Here is an 18,158-nt window from a genome sequence, read left to right on the forward strand (position 1 = left end):
TCTCACAATGATAAAGACTAAAAGATATTTGTCACCAGCCAGACTAAAGCCAAAACCTTCCTGGAAACCGTGATGCATTTTCTGTGGAAAACTGCAAACAATGACACACCAGCACGGGAAAATAGAGCAATGCTCCAAAACAAAAGACACAAAGTGTTTTGTTACATTTTGTTTTGACAGACATTCTTTTCATAACAATATTATCACGATTGGACTCTTCTTAAGTGCTGGAGGTTAGTTCGTGTAAATTAGCAGTATCATCAGTATCAAACTGTGCCAAAAATGCAGTTTTCTACTTTTAGTGTGTTAAATAATTTTAGATTTTATTTTTTTCCACCACTGACTGCACAAAAAAAGCCACAAAACACTGTTGGATGATTTCACAACCATGCATTTGAATCGATAATTCAAAGCCACAACTTTATTTAAATGCAGAGACATGAATGTGAAACATGTAATTATGGTTTAGTCACACACAAACAATTTAAAGTACATATCATATTTTTGGTATTTACTCAGGCACTCATGCAGCGCGACTCACATGTTTTCATCCTGAATGTACATCAAGCGTGCAAACACACACAAATCCACTCTCGTGGGGATAATCTATTAATCTATTATGCAGCATCAAGGCCTCTCATCACCTCGGAGCTGTTACAAAAGCAGACGCTATAGGCTGCCGAGTTTAAGTGGAAAAATCTCACTTTTTTCTAATATTAGTCTCAGACTGAGTCGCCAGGCTAATGCATCATTTTCTGTAATGATTTCCTTTCATTTGACTTTACTTGTGAGGACATTTGCTGACCACAGCTAAACCCTGCCTTCCTACGGGCTTAGACGAAAGGAGGTCTAATCTAAACACGGGCTCACTTGTCCTCAACATATATACGAGTACACACAAGCGCAAATACACTAAATACATAAACAATTCTACATTAATAAACACAAATCTAAGCTAAACTGTTAGGTGACAACTGATGGATCAGCCTGCTCTGAGCTGCTTTTGCTGTGATTACTATAGCCGGTGCCACCCACCCTTCCACACACATGCACGCAAATGCATACACACAGCTTCAGTGAAAAACTGATTACTACTTCAGCATCGGCTGCTCAGTAAGTCAGAGCAGGCTGTCTCTCTGATATACGCAGCCTCCTGGGTGCTCTTAAGTGTTACATCTGACCCTCAGTCAAATGTCTGAAAGGGCGGAGCGGGGGTGCAGTCTGAATGCACGAGGAGGGAGAAGAAGATGAAAAAGTATTTAATAGATAGAAGCAGTTAATAAAGAGTGAAATGAATCGAGGGAGCAAAAAAATAAAAAATAAAAATGCAAAGACTGGAAAAAGGATAGAGAGGACAGGAATGGGAAGCTCAGTTCCAGCGCAGGTCCAGACTGATTATTTGAGAACTGCTGTGTGTCCATTTGTGTGTACAGTATAGCTGAGTGATTTGCTCAGTGAATGCGAGGGTCGTAATGTTCAGTGCATGTTGTCTCTTACTACCTCTGGTGGAACGCAGCTTCCACCGACTCTGCGATGCAGGAAAAATTAGAGGAGGGTGGATAGTGGCATGCTGTGAAAAGTGAGACCTGAAAATGTTAATAACCATTAATAGTCCATGATAGTCCTATAGACTGAAACCCATCAGAAATACAATGTAACCAATTTTACTGAGAAATTCTATACCTGTTCTCATTTATGTTGCTTTTTTCTTGTTACTTTTTACTTTACTGAACCTTATTATTGCAGTTTTTACTGCAGTAATGAAATGCAGTTTATTTGATGCATGTAGGTTAATCCAGGTGATTTTTTTTTTCAAGCTTTCAAACCCAATTTTAAGTAAGTCTAACGAGCCTTCTTTACAAGTCATCCAAGTTTCAAAGTACAGGTTTTTATTCGTTTTTACAACTGGCCAGCAGTGCCATCCATTCACAGCCAGATTTAAATTTAGTAGAAGAGTGCGGGGTTTGAATTTCTCAGGCCTTCGTTGTATTACACAGCGATATGAGTGTAAGAGCCCAGACAACCAACAAACAGCAAACCATAATCCACGATCAACTCAGGTTATCCAAACTGGAGCGATGAGACAGCGATGGGCAACTGGGGAAGGAGAATACAGAAGACAGCCTATATTTAGCTGACAATATTGCTGGTGCTGTGTTTATGAGGGAGCTTAAGACTTAGTTTCTTGGAACTGGTGTCTCATATGGCCAGGAATGCCCAGACTCTTAACTGCCAGTGATTGGGTTTCTCCATGCAACAGTACAAGGGTTTATTGGTAAGCATGGCAAGCAGGTCTTTTGTGATTAGAAAACGGTGTATTTCGGAGTAGCATGCTATACCAAAAAAAAAAAAAAAAAAAGATTCTTTTAGTGCATGACAGAAATGTGGCTGATTTTTTACATTTTTCACATTACCTTCTAAAGCTACACTATGAAACTATGAACACATTTTTATATTTGCAATAAAACCATCACAGTGAAAGAAAAGTGTTGAATAATGAAGCCAGAATGAAAGAAAAACATGTGATCATTTTTCTTTGTGTCACTGTTTTCTAAAGACAATAAGAGACTTAGAGAGTTAGGTGTATTTTTTTAGGCATGTTAGACAGCTGGACATGACAGTATATGTTAAAAATCAATTATGCTCTATAACTAATAACTAATCCTTGTTGTCTTTGAGCTGTATGGTCATAGTCGTCTGCACATTTATGTGTCCTAATTTAAAGAAGAAGCTTTTTTTTTTGGTCTCGACACGACTCATTAACAAAATGTCGCCTGACACGTAGGCAGAAACTGAGTTATTATGACTGAAAAGAAACAACCTTCCCCCAGTGAGACGGACAAAAAAGAAAGTCTTCCTATGCCGAGGCCCTCTCAGGAAACACTAATGTGATGGTAATGTTACACCAGTACCTGAAAAACAAATTCATTTTCACAGGCATCACTCCGAGGCTCTCCCAAAGCCTTTTCATATTGTCAGATATCTAGAAAAACATCAAGACTTTCCCCTGGAAACGGTTCTCCTGCCTAAGATGTTTCTTGGAAAGTGATACTGGTTAGATTGCCTGTTTGATAACTGAACAGAGCATGCACTGTTGAATGAGAAGTCTTAATTGTTCATCCCCGTGCATTTATAGTTTTTCTGCTTTGTTTTCCGTGTTTGCTTTGGTTGTTGTTGTTTTTGTTTTTTAATGTGACTCCAGGAATCCAACAAGCTGTTAATAGCATCATTATTAAATCTTTGTAATATGCACGTTTTTCACCTACTGTCTTTAATAATCACAATAAATGTATGCCCAGCAATTTTTCCTTTTTGGTTTATGGTCCTTTCTTTCCTTTGCTGTCGATGGAAATTTTTACAACCTTTAGCTCTCAAATGCACTCGGCAAATAAAGTGCTGGTGGTGGACAGCTATCTAAGTCTCCTTCTAAAACGTGGACAGTAACTTAGAATCCCTTTGTGTGTGGAAGAAAAACGAAAACCAGGGTCGGTATTTGGCAAGAAAGCGTTGTTCAGATCTGGCCTGGAACCTGGCGACTTGGCAGAAACAATCAGGCATTGTGGAGCGTGGACGGAGAGGGACCTGTGACAGATGAGAGCGGGAGAGAGAGGGCCCCCTCTTAGAAAAACAGTACACAAAGCGCCATTCAGAACCCAGGTCCCTTCTGCCACTTGTGGAGCTGGAGAAGGGCTCCGACAAAGGCCCCCAACTCAACCAATTGGGTGTAAAATCTCCAGCCGTCCCAGCTTTACAGAACTAAGGAAGTGGGAAATACCAAAGAGACAGAGAATAAGAAGAAAGGGAGAAAAAATCAGGAGAAAGAAAATAAGGACTTTTCTTGGAATTGTTAGTCTTTTGGACAGGCCCAACAAGAAAATAAGGTGAAAGAGACCAAACCGAAGATTTTAAATGGAACACTGAGGCCCATCTCCAAGTCTTTCTCTGCAAGAAAGATGACATTATCAATGGCATTCGCACAATACCATTTTGCATGTCTACACATTATATGCCACTTTTAAACTCAACAAAGTAACGCAGGGAGACGTTTGCAGAAAAAAGTGCTTGATGCTAAGAGCAGAGCAGTGGGCTAGTTTAGCCATGATGTTTAGCATTTTATTGGAGCATTAAACCACACTGCCACTGTCATTAAAAGTTCTCCATTACGCATGGAAAACTGTAGAAGCCATGCATTTCAAGTTTCTCAAAAGTTGTACATTATGACTGGAGTTTACAACAATAAATACAAGAACACAACAAAGCCCAGCAGAAGTGTTTTGGAGGAGACGTTAATGGGACAGAAACTAAAGTATATCAGTAATGTGTGTTTCGTATAAGACTGTAGATACATGTTTTTTATCACCCGTTTACTGTTAGTTTGTCATTTCTGCAACTTTTTCGTCACATTTTTGTCTCTCCAGAAACACTTGGGTCGTATTTCGTGAGGTGTTTGTGCACTTGTGCAGCGTTTTTTCCTATTTTCCGATGTTTTCTTAAGTTCCAGTTTCTTTGATCTGGCATACGTCAACATGAAATTCTGCATTGGCTTTCCAATAGAACATTCTCATAATGAAATTAAAAGTAGATGTAATATAAAATGAGCTGATATGAACCAGAAAAATTTCTTAAAATTCATGAACAACAAACAATATCCAAACATACTTGATTTTGTTCGTTCGCTTTGCTGAAAACGTAAGGAATTGTTTAGTGACCATCAATGAAGTTCATTGAGAATTCACAGGTGTGAATGGGTGATGTGGTTTCTTTCAATGGATAAATAAAGAAAAAGAGGGAGAACTGGACTTGATGAGAGCAGCTCCCCCAACTCCTAAATCTTATGTCTGTCTGGACTCTCATTAGATCATCGCAGAGCGCTGCAAACAGAGGGCACTGTCATAGGTCAGACATGTGGAATGTGAACACACACATGCTGCCCTGTTTTCTCCCAGAGATTTCTCATCATGGGTCTTTTGCCCAAAATAGAAAAGTTCAATAGCAGCAGCAGTTACCCCCCCAAACCAGCCAATTTCATCACTGGCTTAATAGCAAGAAAAGCAGTTTTGTTTTCTGAAACTCCAGCTCATTGGATTTCACTTACAGAGGCAGCTCTGTAGCTGTGCAACCAACAAGTAGCTGTTCTATTTCACTGCTGTAGTTTCGTATCACACGCAAAGGCAGGTATTCTCTGACCTTTTCATGACTTAGGTGAAACAATGAAAGAAGGTATACAGTGGGCGGATGCTGTGCATGACTGTTGGGTCCCAGCAGTGTCTGCATCAATCAGCCATCACAGCCAAATCCTTCCACAAATCTCAGGTAAATAGAACTTATTGTGCGAGTATGTTACACTGAGCGGCTCTGTCAGAAAATATTTACAACCACAAGGCACTCAGAGGGGAAGGGTAGAAGAAGCATTTAGGCAAGGTACAAAGTACAAGTTTAGCTCTTATTTAACAGACTGGTGTGATTCTAAACTGTAAGAATATAATCTAATAGTTGAAAGAAAGCTTTTTTAAATTTCTAACTTTATTTAAACAATGTCATTTGCCTCTGTGAGGGCAGATGACGTCAATTTTTGTCTGCAACAGACACAACATGTTGAAGGTTTATTCATATAATTGGTTTAACAACTTGGTGTAACACAAGTGGTGAAGATGTTGGTATACAGTTTACATACCAGATATGAAATAGTTTGGAGGCAATGTTATAAATGTTTTTTTTAACAGTGTCAACACAGAATTTCCACACTTTCACAAATGAACACAAAGAACACAGGGAAAACCCACACAGGCACAGGGGATAATGCTGCCCAACTAACTTACATAGAAAACATTTTATTTCTATCACGTCTGGAAATAGACCAAACAAACATATTTCTCTACATGAGAGACGGCCTTATTAACTGCTGATTGGTTATAAGGTGTAGTTTGTACCTTCAGTAATATGGTGGCGATGTTAAACTGGTTCCACACAGTGAGATCAGAACTATAAAATGTTCAGTCTGTCAGATGAGCCACTGAAAATCAGTAAAACAAAAACAAAGACAGAAAAAGAAGATTTGGTGGATTTCTGTCATTTAATTAGCATTAACATACCATATCAGGTGCAATATGTTTATATACAATATATTTTAAAATCATGTTAATGATATAAAATTTTACTTGGAAAAAATTGTTGTTGTTTTTTTCCAAGTATCAATTTACAAAACAAAAAGCAAAACAAGAAATCCTTCCTACTTTATGAGAATGTGGAAAGAAAATATTTTTATACTCCCCAGCATGAAAAAAATGCAGTTTAAGGATTTCATCTGTCATCATACGGACACCTGGAGCAAACACAGGGTTTGATGTCTCCATTAGTCCTGCTGATGTAAAAATCTTAATCAAAGCCAACGGTGGAACGGTTACCAAATTATGAATGCATCGTTTGTCAAGTGGGCGTAAACACACTTCATTATGCTCTGGGCCTGTGTGTTCGGCCTCTGTACCTCGATGATGCCGGACTAAAACCGCAGACCCCCAGAAATCCAGAAGTGACCAACACTCTCCCTTGTGCTTTTTATTTTTCCTGGCATGTGAACACACCCCTAGGTAACACAAATACAGTACACATATACATTTATCTACTTCATGGCAACGATACAGCGTAAACCAATGAAGAGACCATTGAAAACCAAAGTCAACACTCAGTGGCTCAAAGGGACTGTTTGTCTGCAGCCCCTCGCTCACAGTAGTTAGAAGCCCTGGTCAGTGTGAATATTTTCTGTTCTAAGGCATGCCTCATAATATGTCGCATTAACAAAGTCAAACAGCGGACGTAATTATACCTAAAAATTTATAGTAACAAATACTGAAGGATTATAGAAGTACAAGGTATCTGTATAAGTTGGAAGCTTCCAAAGACTATTAAGAAACAGACTGTTTAATGAAGCACAATGTGAGGAATACAAAGTAAAGTATGTTTTTAATTGCTAATCGTGCTCAAAGGTGTAATTTCTTGTGAATATATGCATGCATATGCATAATAAATATAAGGCCACATCCAAAAGTTGAATCAAAACTATGAGTCTGAGTATTATGTAACTTTTAATAAAACTGAACATTCATAAACGAGCATATTTTATAGTCGGGTGGAAACAAGGCTTACATTATGATGGCAATTACTTGAGGACCCTTGAAAACCAACACACATTTGTTTCTGTTCTGCTCGTTCGTTTAAATGTCTACACCAGCATGCGCTCGTCTATGATCTCGCTTTCTGCTGACCTCTTTACACCTTTGATTTGTATCAGCTTAAAGCACACACAGCTTGCCATATGACAAACACCTTATGTGAGGTATTATGCTACAGTATATATCTGCGTGAGCTGATGGCACTAATTGAAGCAATTACCTTTGACCTCTGGAAGGCACCAGAAACCTTTGACCCCTTTGGGAATGAACATAACTCCACTGTGATGCACAAATAAGCTTGTTGCACAAGTTTTAAGCCTTGCTGTGCTTTGACCTCCGATATAGTCACTGAGAAGCTGTAAAGAAGGGTGAATCCAATTATCTTAAGAATAAAGACAAAACCATAAAGTCCTTCTTTTTCAGGGAGAAAGACATTAACTGTACTTGAACTCATCCTTAAGAACTGAGTCAATATTAAAGTGTTTCACTCTGCACAGGTGCAACTGGGTGCGGTTAAAATATCTCAGAAGAATGCAAATATATTTACTAAATCAAATACATCAAGGAGATTAACAATCAAATTGGGTTCATTTTCCAGAGGATTAAGTTTCAAAAGTATATTTCAGGGTGACAGCGGCAGTACAAAGTTATCACAGAAGCTTGTGGCGATACAACAGCTGCCCTCACACATGAGTGATCACATTAGCCCAGAGGCAAGCAGCAGAAAAAAGCTTTAATAAGTAATTTTAGGACTCGAGGGTCTCGCTAAGTTTGAGAACAATCATCAGACACGCTCAGACATGTTCAGTGTTCTTCAGTCCTAATTTACTGCATTGGCTTACCCTGTTCAAAGTTATAATTCATAAATTGTTGACTTAAGAGGATATAATGGTCCAGAAGAATTCAGGTCTCAGAAACGCATCACTGATATGACGTGCCGAAAAAACATCCTGAAAAATGCTCTTCGTTAGGAAAAAAAGCACAGCAATCCTAAAAAACAGTAAATGTTTATAGCATCTTTGAACACAAGGGTGAAAAGACATAATCAGTGCTAATACCCAGATACAGTGCTCTGAAAAAGGACCGGACGATCTCAATTAGTGACAAATTCCGTTTGAGCAGATTTTCCGCAATAGTATTTTTTTAAATGCGTCCAATGCTTTAAATGCTTAGATCGTGCCATTGTAATGGAAAACCAAAATCCTTTAAAACTTTGATGCAAACAAAAGAATTAGAATCAAACAAGCAGCTCTAGTGTGTCACATCATCTGCAGGAGCGTCCAAACAGGTGGCTTTTAGAGCACCCGGGAGGCGCGAAAGCCTGCTAATCCTAGATTAGGACTGACAAGTCGTTTCACTGCATGTCCCCATTGTAATCCCAGTTGCTGCTCTATCCGCTGACAATAAGCTTTGTTCCCTATCTGAGAAAGAGCTTTGACGATTTGTTAGCATGAAATGAATGCATTATTCAGGCGCATGCTACTTTCAGTCAGTCAATAAAAACATAGTTTTATTCAATTATTAACCATTTTAAATGCATAATGTGTACAGATGGCCCTACCAAGTCATCTTTGCTAAGAACATGGGGCTTTTCTTCACTTCATTTTGATAGTGGCTAACATGTACGCAACATGCAAGGAGTAAAGATGGTGGGAATGTGATTGCATTTTTAATGTATCAGATGCTTATAGATGCATGTAGCCGAAACTGCAAATCCAAGAATATAAAATCTTTACATTTTCCTAAAGTGGAGTTAATATTATGAAATTATCTTTCCGATTAAAGCATACATTGTGTGTCTTCCTCATGCTTTACAGCAACATTGTTGCAGATGTCTGTTCTATGTGCATTTGTGTTCCCTCACATTAACCCTGAAGGTACCAGCAGGGAAGGTTTCAGTGCTGCTTTTTGAATATTTTAAATGTTTCATTCCTTTTTTTTCTTTGTCCAATTGTGTCATTTTTACACTGAATTTACAATGTGGCTCGTTTTACAATAAAAAGCAGCAATAACAAATAAACAGTTCCTCAGTTATTTACATTAACACTTTTTAAATTAAAATGGAAATTTTAAAAAAGGAAATTTTTCAAATGTACTTTTTTAATTACTAAATTCATTTTCAAACTTGCTTGCCATCTGTTTTTTCATAAGAAAGGCTACTTTGTCTACATATGCAAAACCTCATGGTTAAATTGAACATTAAAAACTTAACAGTAACTGTAGAGGTCAAGAAGGCAAATTATTGGTGATACATATATATAAATATATATATATTTCAATGTGTGTATTGTGTGTGTGAAATTATTTAAATGACAGTTATGCATGAAGTGATAGTTAATATTTGATACCTTGGATGAGTCAATAAACACTTGTATACTGTAGCAGAGAGAAATGAAATACTGAAGAGACAGCCCTGTAGCTGGTTTAGAAGAAAACAGGCAATAAAAACAGAATAGGTCACAGTGCATTTTTTTGTCTGGAATATGAAGAATGTAAAAACACATATAAAACTATACACAGCCACAGCCTTGGGTGTCGAGAAGTGTGCGTGCGTGCTCCAAGATCAGAGCCTCTTTAAACCACACAAAGTATCCATTGTCCTACCTTGCAGAGAATATACATTGTTCATGGTGCACAAGGCCTAACTTCAAACTAGGTTGTTAATCTAGCCAATCACAGCAGTCGATGTTCACAATGACTTAAGTCCTTGAAACAGGGCAAATATTTAATACTAAGGTGGAGTTGATCGTTCCAGAAAGACTGATGTCAGCTGTGGACAGTCTATCGATTGTGCATAATATAATGAAATCCATCTTACATTTGTTTATCTGACTAGTGGATGATATGAACATTCTGGCACACAAGCAACACGAGGCATGTTTTCAGTTAGTTTGCAATGGACAGGAAAAGGCAAGTATAGCAGTAAGACACAAAGAAGAAGAAGGAGCTATAGCACGTCTTCCACTGGAAAGCAAAATAACCACGGGCAATGAATCAAAATAATTTACAAAAAGAACTTGGATTGGGTGGAGCGCTTTATGCGAGTGTGTAAATATCCCTCTCTGCTTGCTCTCAGTTCGTGGTTGGACTTGAATGTGACGGTTACTCGTCCAGCTGCTTGATTTTTATCGCATTAAGTAACATATCTGGACAAAGGTCTCACGGGACCCACACAAGAATTTCACAGTTGCTGGAAGGGAGCAATGTTTTTAATACAGCAGAGTTTCTTTTCTGCCTGGTGCCACTGGATGATTCTCGTCCTCTGTACGCTCGCTCTCTCTCTCTCTGTACAGCTGTTTTACTCTCCATCACAGCACTGGGCATGCAGGCTGTAAATCACAATTAGGGGGTTCATTAGATATGGCTGATTTATTAAGACCCAGGGCTTGTCTCTGAGCCTTTCAGCCATATATTAGCTAACTAAAGATCTCATACATAGTTATGAGACATGCTGTTTACTGTATGGCATATAGGGTCATATGCCAATAGACATTAATTATTGAGTAAGACTCCATAGGTTAAATTAATAGCATCCAGGCGATAAATCATTTGGATTTGTGTATTTTTCTTCAGTGACGCCTGTGTGGCACGCTTTTTTTCTGCATATCTGAGCGTGTATCTTTTTTATATAACAACAAACTGGCAGCAGCATCAAAATCTGTCTCTATTATCAGCAAGCAAACCGGCATTTGAAAAGGAGCCAAGTATTTTGGAGCCTTATCCAAAGGCTTTGACAAACATGCTCTAGAGCTGCTCGCCCTCTTAAACACAAGCACATAAATTTGGCCTGCATTCATTTCCCAGTTACTTCAGTCTTAAGTGTCTCTGGTATACATAATACAGCATTGTTACCCCCGTAAATTATCGCATTGTGTGTCAGCTTTTGTCAATTGCCTGAAAACACAAACCTCGATAAGGTGGTGTACATACTCTGAGTTATTTCAATTTAAATGTTCCGGCCTGCTATGCTTCGTCTGCCTGTACTGAATGCCTAAACTTAGTAAAGTGCATCAGAAAAGCATTGCAAAAACATCCTGAAACTGCTAATCAAGCAACTTTTGATTTCGAAAACAGCCTTTCACAAACTTGGGCTGCTATCCAAAAATTGCTTGTGTTATTTCTTGTTCCTCCTTACATACCAGCATGCCTGCTCATCCCGTGTCACCTTATAGGCCAAGATAGTCCTATGATTAGTTACAGCTTGAACAGGTGAGCTTCAACTTGTCCAGACCTACTTATAGTGAAATCCTATTGTTAAGAATAGAAGAGGGTTTACAGACACAGAATAGATGGGAAGAAGCAATAAACAAAGTCTTGATTCCCTCAAAACCCTCACAGTACTTAAAAAGACGCTTATATCATAAGATCAGTCGGACATAGCCTAACTGCATATAGTCGCCTGCAGGATAAAATGAAGCTAAACATCAGCTACGATTCTGTGTCAGGTGAATGTGTGTGATGGAGTCACTCATGAAGGCTTTAATTTTATGTAGCATTTGTAACATTTTGGTTGTGTCAGTTTCTAACTTTTTTCATGATTAAAATGCTAATTATTATTGTTGTTTTCAAAATATAAAAAAAAACTGTAACATCAGCCAGTCATAATTTCTCACCATCAAGTTTACAACGTTAGATGGAACCTGTGTATATTGAGCCCCTTTGGTTTTAAAAAAATTGTTTTTCAACACCAACGTTAAGCTCCTAAGACTCATAAATGCATGGAGCATTTAAAGGTTACTAATCTGAGCACAGGCATGTACTTGGAAACTCAGCACATACTTTCTTCTCGCTGACTTTTGCTACATAACTAATCGAGGGTGACAGAGAACAAAGGAGAAGATTAGAGGATTTAACGTGCGACACACAGCCACAGGTCAGCAGGAGGTTTAGTCTCTAACTGTGATTATGGGCAAGCAGGTGTCATCAGAAGAAGTAGCCAAAGACAGCGCATCTATGCCCTGCTGAACTGCTTGTTTCAGTCCCAGTGGGTCAGGCCTGCGACACAAGAATGTTGTGTAGCTGGGTAAAACTCAGAGACATTACTTAAACCACTGACACTGCTTGAATCTGACAGCTCCAGTCGGTGTAAGCCTTTGTTTGGTACTAAATAAACATTCAAATTTACTCCAAGGACTCTTTTATTACAGTGAAAGGCGCTGTCTTACTACTGCATGCCTAATATAATATGAATAACAAGCTTGTTATTTGTAAAACCGAAGTGATTCCTTGAACTTAAATTCTCATTTCAAAGTCCTTTCTGATAACTTTCTGTGTATAAAGTCAGATGAATGGATTATGAAACGTGGCTCAGTTTTCAGCTTGTTGTCTCACGAGCTTTGAGAACATTTGTATCATTAGCTATAGTTGTCCAGCTACTTTATCAGCGTGGCCTCTAATTGCTCGACGGCACGGTTGATGTTGACGCTAACCAGGAGCGATGTCATCCATCCTCTCCTGCTACAATGGGGGTCATTGGATTAAGTTCGAGCAGGCTTTGTTAAAAGCTGGCGCAAATCTAATCAAGGGAGAGACCTCAATTATGCTAGCATGTACTTAAATGATCAGATCACTAAATTTGGAGGAGGGGGTTGGCCACTGCAGGAATGCAATCAGCGGCCATTAGGGCAAGTTAATTTTTGCTGATGGCAGCTTTCAAATGAGATGCAGGATTTTACTTTAATGAGAATACTGTAATTATGAGGCTGCTATGCTGTTGTGTGATGCTGCAGTGAACTGTATTCAGGGTTGCTTAAATTTTGATCGTAAATATAAAGCTGAGACAAGTCTCTTAACAGCAAGTGCTTGCACTGCAGGAGAGCCATTGTTGCAGATGTGCTGTTTGCTTTTTGACCTTCCTTCTTTCCACCTACACAGTCAACACAACATTCAAACACAAGGTATTTAAAACCCACTGTTTTTAATGAAGTGTTGAAGGAAACCAAACAGCTGAAAAAAAACACCTCATTCCAGCTACGGCATGTTCAAGAATGCAAAGAGGTATAGAAGCATATTGTCTGGAGAGAATAATACGCTGGATCACTGTGATCTAAGGACCCGGTGACATCTCCTGTAGCACAAACCACAACAGAGAGGCTGACCCTGGCCTCAGACCTCCATGACCCATGGCAGGTAAAACAGAAACCAATCATTCTTAATGTCAGTGAGTTTGCTGGCACTCCTTAACAGGAGGCCCGAGGTCTGAGTGTAGCAGCAGTTACCAAAAAAAAAAAAGATAAAATGGGCAAACACGCATTGGAAACACTTACAGTCCAGACACATATGCAAATAACCATGAGCAGGTTCCTTTCCAGTATTTTTTTTTTTTTGAGTGGAAATTTGCACATAAAAATCACACAAAACCTTTGACACCTTTTTTAATCTATGAAGAAATTCTTAAGTAGCAGCTGAAACACAAAGTGAATAATGGGAATAATGAAAGTGTTGCTTCATTTCACACCAGTTCAAGACAAGATCTGGATATCTGCAAATACTGAAATGTTTCTGTATATTGATGCAAAATGATTTTGTAACTTTTGCAGCAACAAATATTTATGAATATTTTTTGCTGCAACTGCGGAAACAAACTCCCAAAATGATAAAGAGTTACTGATTACTAATGGAGCCAATAGCAGAGGAAATGCAAGAAATATTCCCGTGTGCTAAACCTTTTTTCACAGACACTCGCCACTCATCAGTAGTCTGCAGTTCAACTTTGCCAACTGTGTCTCTGATCCAGGGATTAAAGTCAACAGCCTTCCATGTGAAGCAGGATGTGGATGTAAGAACCAGCTCGATAAATCAAAGGTTAAAATATAGATCCAAACTGAGGTCCCTCTCCTACACCTCCCTACTTTCTCCCTCTGCCTGATCATCCAGCTTGCGCATTACCTCATCAGAGGAGGATCTGCCTAAAGCCACAGCGGTCACACAACAGACAAAAGCGCTCATCTCCAGGAAGCCGCTGCCGCTGCCTGTGGTTTTGGAGAGAGGAGAAGAGAAGGGAAAAAGTGACTAAGCCCCACGGCTCCTTTCTTCTCTCTGCAGACTTAGGGATAAACGGAGGGATAAAGCACAGGGGGAGATAATATTTAGAGCAGGCCCCATTTCAAGGGCAATAGAAGAGAGAAAGTGGGGTATGAGCTTGGGTGGTTTGGGAAGTAGCCACAAGGGTCGGTCTATAATGTTACTGGCAGAGGGCCTTGCACCATGGACTTATGTGTAAGTGGGGAGGAACTGCTGCTGGCTTGGCCCTGCCTTAAAGCCAGGGCTGCTGCAGCTCCACGAGCCTCTTCAAAGAAAACCAGATGGGTCTCTGATGGGATGTTGATGAGGCATGAGTGTGCAAAACACCAACGCACATACAAGCACAAACACATATAGGAAACAACAACATACATAACACTCACGCATATGTACTCTAGCAGTTCACTTCTCTTTTCCCATCCCTGAAAATGTCCTTTTAAGGTATCCTGTCCACCACAGAAAAGTCATATGTGTGGATGAATCAGAACAGTAAACTAATTGTACAACTTGAAGAGGACACAACAGAGTTCTGCTAACATAAGATTAACATGAGGTTAACTGCGTAATGTTAACTAAGCAACACTAAATGTTGTTAGATGCTGCCCATTAGCAGTAATGCAGCTGAGTTCTCACACAAAGCTAAAGTCAAATGTCGTGGAGCAGATAAGGACATTTTCCTGGGGGAGGCCAAACAGGTAACCTCAGTGGGTTCATTAGCTTATTAGCTCATTTGTTTACTACGAATCATCCCAACAGCTGCTTGCTGTCTGGTAACTTGTCTAACTCTTTGCAAATGACTTCTATTACAGCAGCTATGTGTAACAACAGAGCTCTGAACACAGGGCTATCATTCTGCATAAAGTGGTCTTCCTTACTGCTCATTACGGCTCTGATTGAGATTTTCAGAAGACCACACTAATATCGCCTACAGCTTGAAATCCCGTGCCGTGGACATGGTGTGTCAGTTTATGGGTATATAAGCTCTGATCCTAATTCCCTTATGGAGCATTAAAACATTTTGGATTCACCGAAAAAGGAAGAAGAAAAATGTAGTTTTCCACACACTAAATGTGAACACGCAATAATCGACATTATCCTGTTTCACATTTGGAGCACTGCCCAGTGACGCCACAGACACATAACTGCTCTTCTGATCATTCGCTGGATATTTATAGCAAGTTAAGGCTTCAATTTTTGTAACTCAAGCACACAACATCCTCTTCCTTCCAAAGTCCTGTGAAACAAAGATGCCATAAATCATCGCTGTCACGACAGGATTGGTACCCAATAAAGACTGTGATTTTGTTACGAGGGTCCACTTGTCATCTTACCGTTATGTTATTGGATTTGAAAAGCAATTGCATGTTAAAAGACAGAATAATTTGATTTTGAGTTTGCAAATCAGCTGATGAAATTAAGGATGTTTGATAGAATTATAAGCGAGCCTAAGTCACCTGGGTGTTTTCCCCCAATCTTTATACAGTTCCTTACTTCAGCGCTTTTATCTATGACAAAACAAAATCTGTGAAAGGATTCCACAGAGCCACAATATTGCTCCCTAAATTGCTCTAGTTGATCATTCTTTTTAGTTTAACCAAAGTGGTGCTTTCTTTGATTTTTACTCATACTTCAGAGGGATGAAGGGGTAAGTACACTCAGTAATCAATCCATCCATCTTCTTAACCACTTTCTTCTCTCTTTATCTTTCTTTCCATCCGTAACCTGGCTTATTTATCTTGTGACCTCTTGCACTGGTCCCATACCCAGGTAGCAAACTGCAGTTCTAGTTTGTGATAAAAGATGATCTGACCTACCAGTGACACAAGGGGCACTAGACAGGGCCTTAATAGGTATTCTTAAACAGGAGGATTAGCCAGATGGTCAGATCACTCTTTTCTTCAACCTCTGCCATCTGTACATTTCATATGTCTCTGCTGAAACCACTGAGATCAGCCCCAGCGACTTCACCCGATTAATTTAGGCTAGTGTTACCTGCAGCACTATTTGACTCCAGATATAATCTTTATTGCTCACAGAGAGAAAGTCCATTAAAAGGCACACTGTAGGTCCCAGCAGTGAGAGGTTCCTGGAGTGATGCCTGTGGGAGCCTTTAAAAGACCCCTTTCTTCACCCAAGTGAAAGCGGCAATTGAGGGCACACAGGACAGAACACTACCAGGAGTGGAGGTCTGCATTTGCTGCGAAACAAAATCAAAAGCAGTCTGTCTGTAGCAACGGAGGAGTGAGAGGTGGCTGACAAGCAAATAGCTGGATACAGTTTTGTTAACATGGGCTAGCATTCACACACACACACACACGCAACTCAGGTAACACAACCACTGGTGCAAAACCTGGCATGTTCAAACACCAGCGAGAGCCGCTCTGTGCTGCTCTGCCAAAACAATAGTGTTTTCTCTGCAACAGCTTATCATCTGCCTTGTTACTGAAGCTGTTATCCGAGGTGCCAAGCAGTGGCACAAAATCACAAAGAAGCTGGCGTGATACAGTGCAAGAAAGTACTTGTCATGTCAGTGGATGAGGAAAACTTACAGAAATAAGAGGCTTCAGCTCCAACACCCTCTTCACACTTAAGGATGCACTTTAAAATTCATGAACATCACCTAGAATAGAGCAAAACAGACAAAAACAAGGAATATTTTGTCAGATAACATCTATGATGAGATGAAAACTGACATTTTATGTGACCCTCCAGGGCGACAGCCTTGCCATGCAAATCAGGAAATATTTTTCAGTGCTACATTTTTTGCATCACGCCAGCAATGGTTTGACAAACTATGAAAATTTGAATTGGGATCTGTTCTTGGAGCACAGTGAACACTCTCACCCCACCTGGGAGCTCTCTGTAGCGGATGTTCATGACAGAACAGAGCTCCTGTATCAAGTCCGCGGCAGACCCAACAGAGGATCAGTGTATTTCTTTCGCAGCACTTTCCCCTGCACAAACAGCGGCGCACACTGAGCCATGCAAAGCCCAACAAATGACAAACAACGTGATTCTTGTACGCGACTTTGAAGTTTAAAAAAAAGAAGAAGAAATTGGCTGAAATCTGTCTTAATGTGGTTAGCGATGTCTGATATTTTCTTTTAAAAGCTGATTCCAGCGAGAGCACGGAAAAGAAATCTCTCATCAGGTGGACAGCTCACCATTCCTAAAATAACCCACTCTCACTCCCGAAGCTAACCGGGGGTCAGCCTCATTATAGCCTCACTCACACACACACACACAAGTGCAAACCACAAGCAGTCATTTGCTAAACCGGATAATAACAAATAATGACAACACTTTGAAGGTACCATGATCAGGATGGAGTGAGTCATCACTCTGAGGGAGCCCCAGGATGAGAGAGAGATAGTCATAATTAAGAAAGGAAGGTCATTAATTTATGAAAGAAAGAACTGACCAGGATAAGGAGGCTCTTAAAGAGAGAGTCTGTGCAGACAACGACAGACAAAGCAATTAAACACACCAAAGCAGCATTTTTCTGATGCCGCTCATCATCAAGTCACCCAAACACAGCATCTAAGTGCTACAAAGGGGGCCATACAAACACCCCTTTGATTCTACCATTTGAGCCTAATTGAGAACAACGAAGAAAAAAGCAAACACTGGGCTTATATGATCTTTTATTCATGTCTTTAATCAGCCAAATCATTCTCTCGTAGAAGCATTTTTCTCTCAGGGCACAATTAAATCGGAATCTTATTCTGAACGGAGAAAATCAAAGAAGTTCTGATAATAAAACTGATAACAAATAATGGGTAAAAACGCATTTTGGTGAAACATCCCTGCAAACATTTCTGTAAGATGCAACTCTCTTTGTGTGTCTCTCTGTCTTTGCCTTGAGCAGCCACTGACTCAAAAAGCCACTTTCTCAATCAAGTGACTGCGAGTTGGATTCCCCTGAGCAGCGTTCACACTCCGCAGCTCTCGCTGACCCGTCTGAAC

The 18,158-nt window shown here is 39.7% G+C and overlaps 1 protein-coding gene across 8 annotated transcripts in view; it reads right to left on the reverse strand.

Moving 5' to 3' along the window:
* Positions 1–18,158, reverse strand: part of LOC113026379 (transcription factor SOX-6-like) — a 105,610-nt gene that overhangs the window by 72,849 nt on the left and 14,603 nt on the right. For 5 of the 8 annotated variants that reach the window (XM_026175100.1, XM_026175096.1, XM_026175104.1 and 2 more), the window contains exons 2-3: positions 16,742–16,812; positions 14,058–14,140 (exon numbers count right to left, since the gene is read on the reverse strand). The exons of 2 other annotated variants lie outside the window; for them this stretch is intronic. In XM_026175100.1, coding sequence (XP_026030885.1) covers positions 14,058–14,062 — 5 coding nt within the window. In that variant the 5' untranslated portion in view covers positions 14,063–14,140; positions 16,742–16,812. The remainder of the gene's footprint in view (positions 1–14,057; positions 14,141–16,741; positions 16,813–18,158) is intronic. One more of the 8 variants, XM_026175101.1, reaches the window with a different exon arrangement.

This window comes from Astatotilapia calliptera, chromosome 7 (assembly GCF_900246225.1).
Source record: "Astatotilapia calliptera chromosome 7, fAstCal1.2, whole genome shotgun sequence".
In the NCBI taxonomy this organism is placed as follows: Eukaryota; Metazoa; Chordata; class Actinopteri; order Cichliformes; family Cichlidae; genus Astatotilapia; species Astatotilapia calliptera.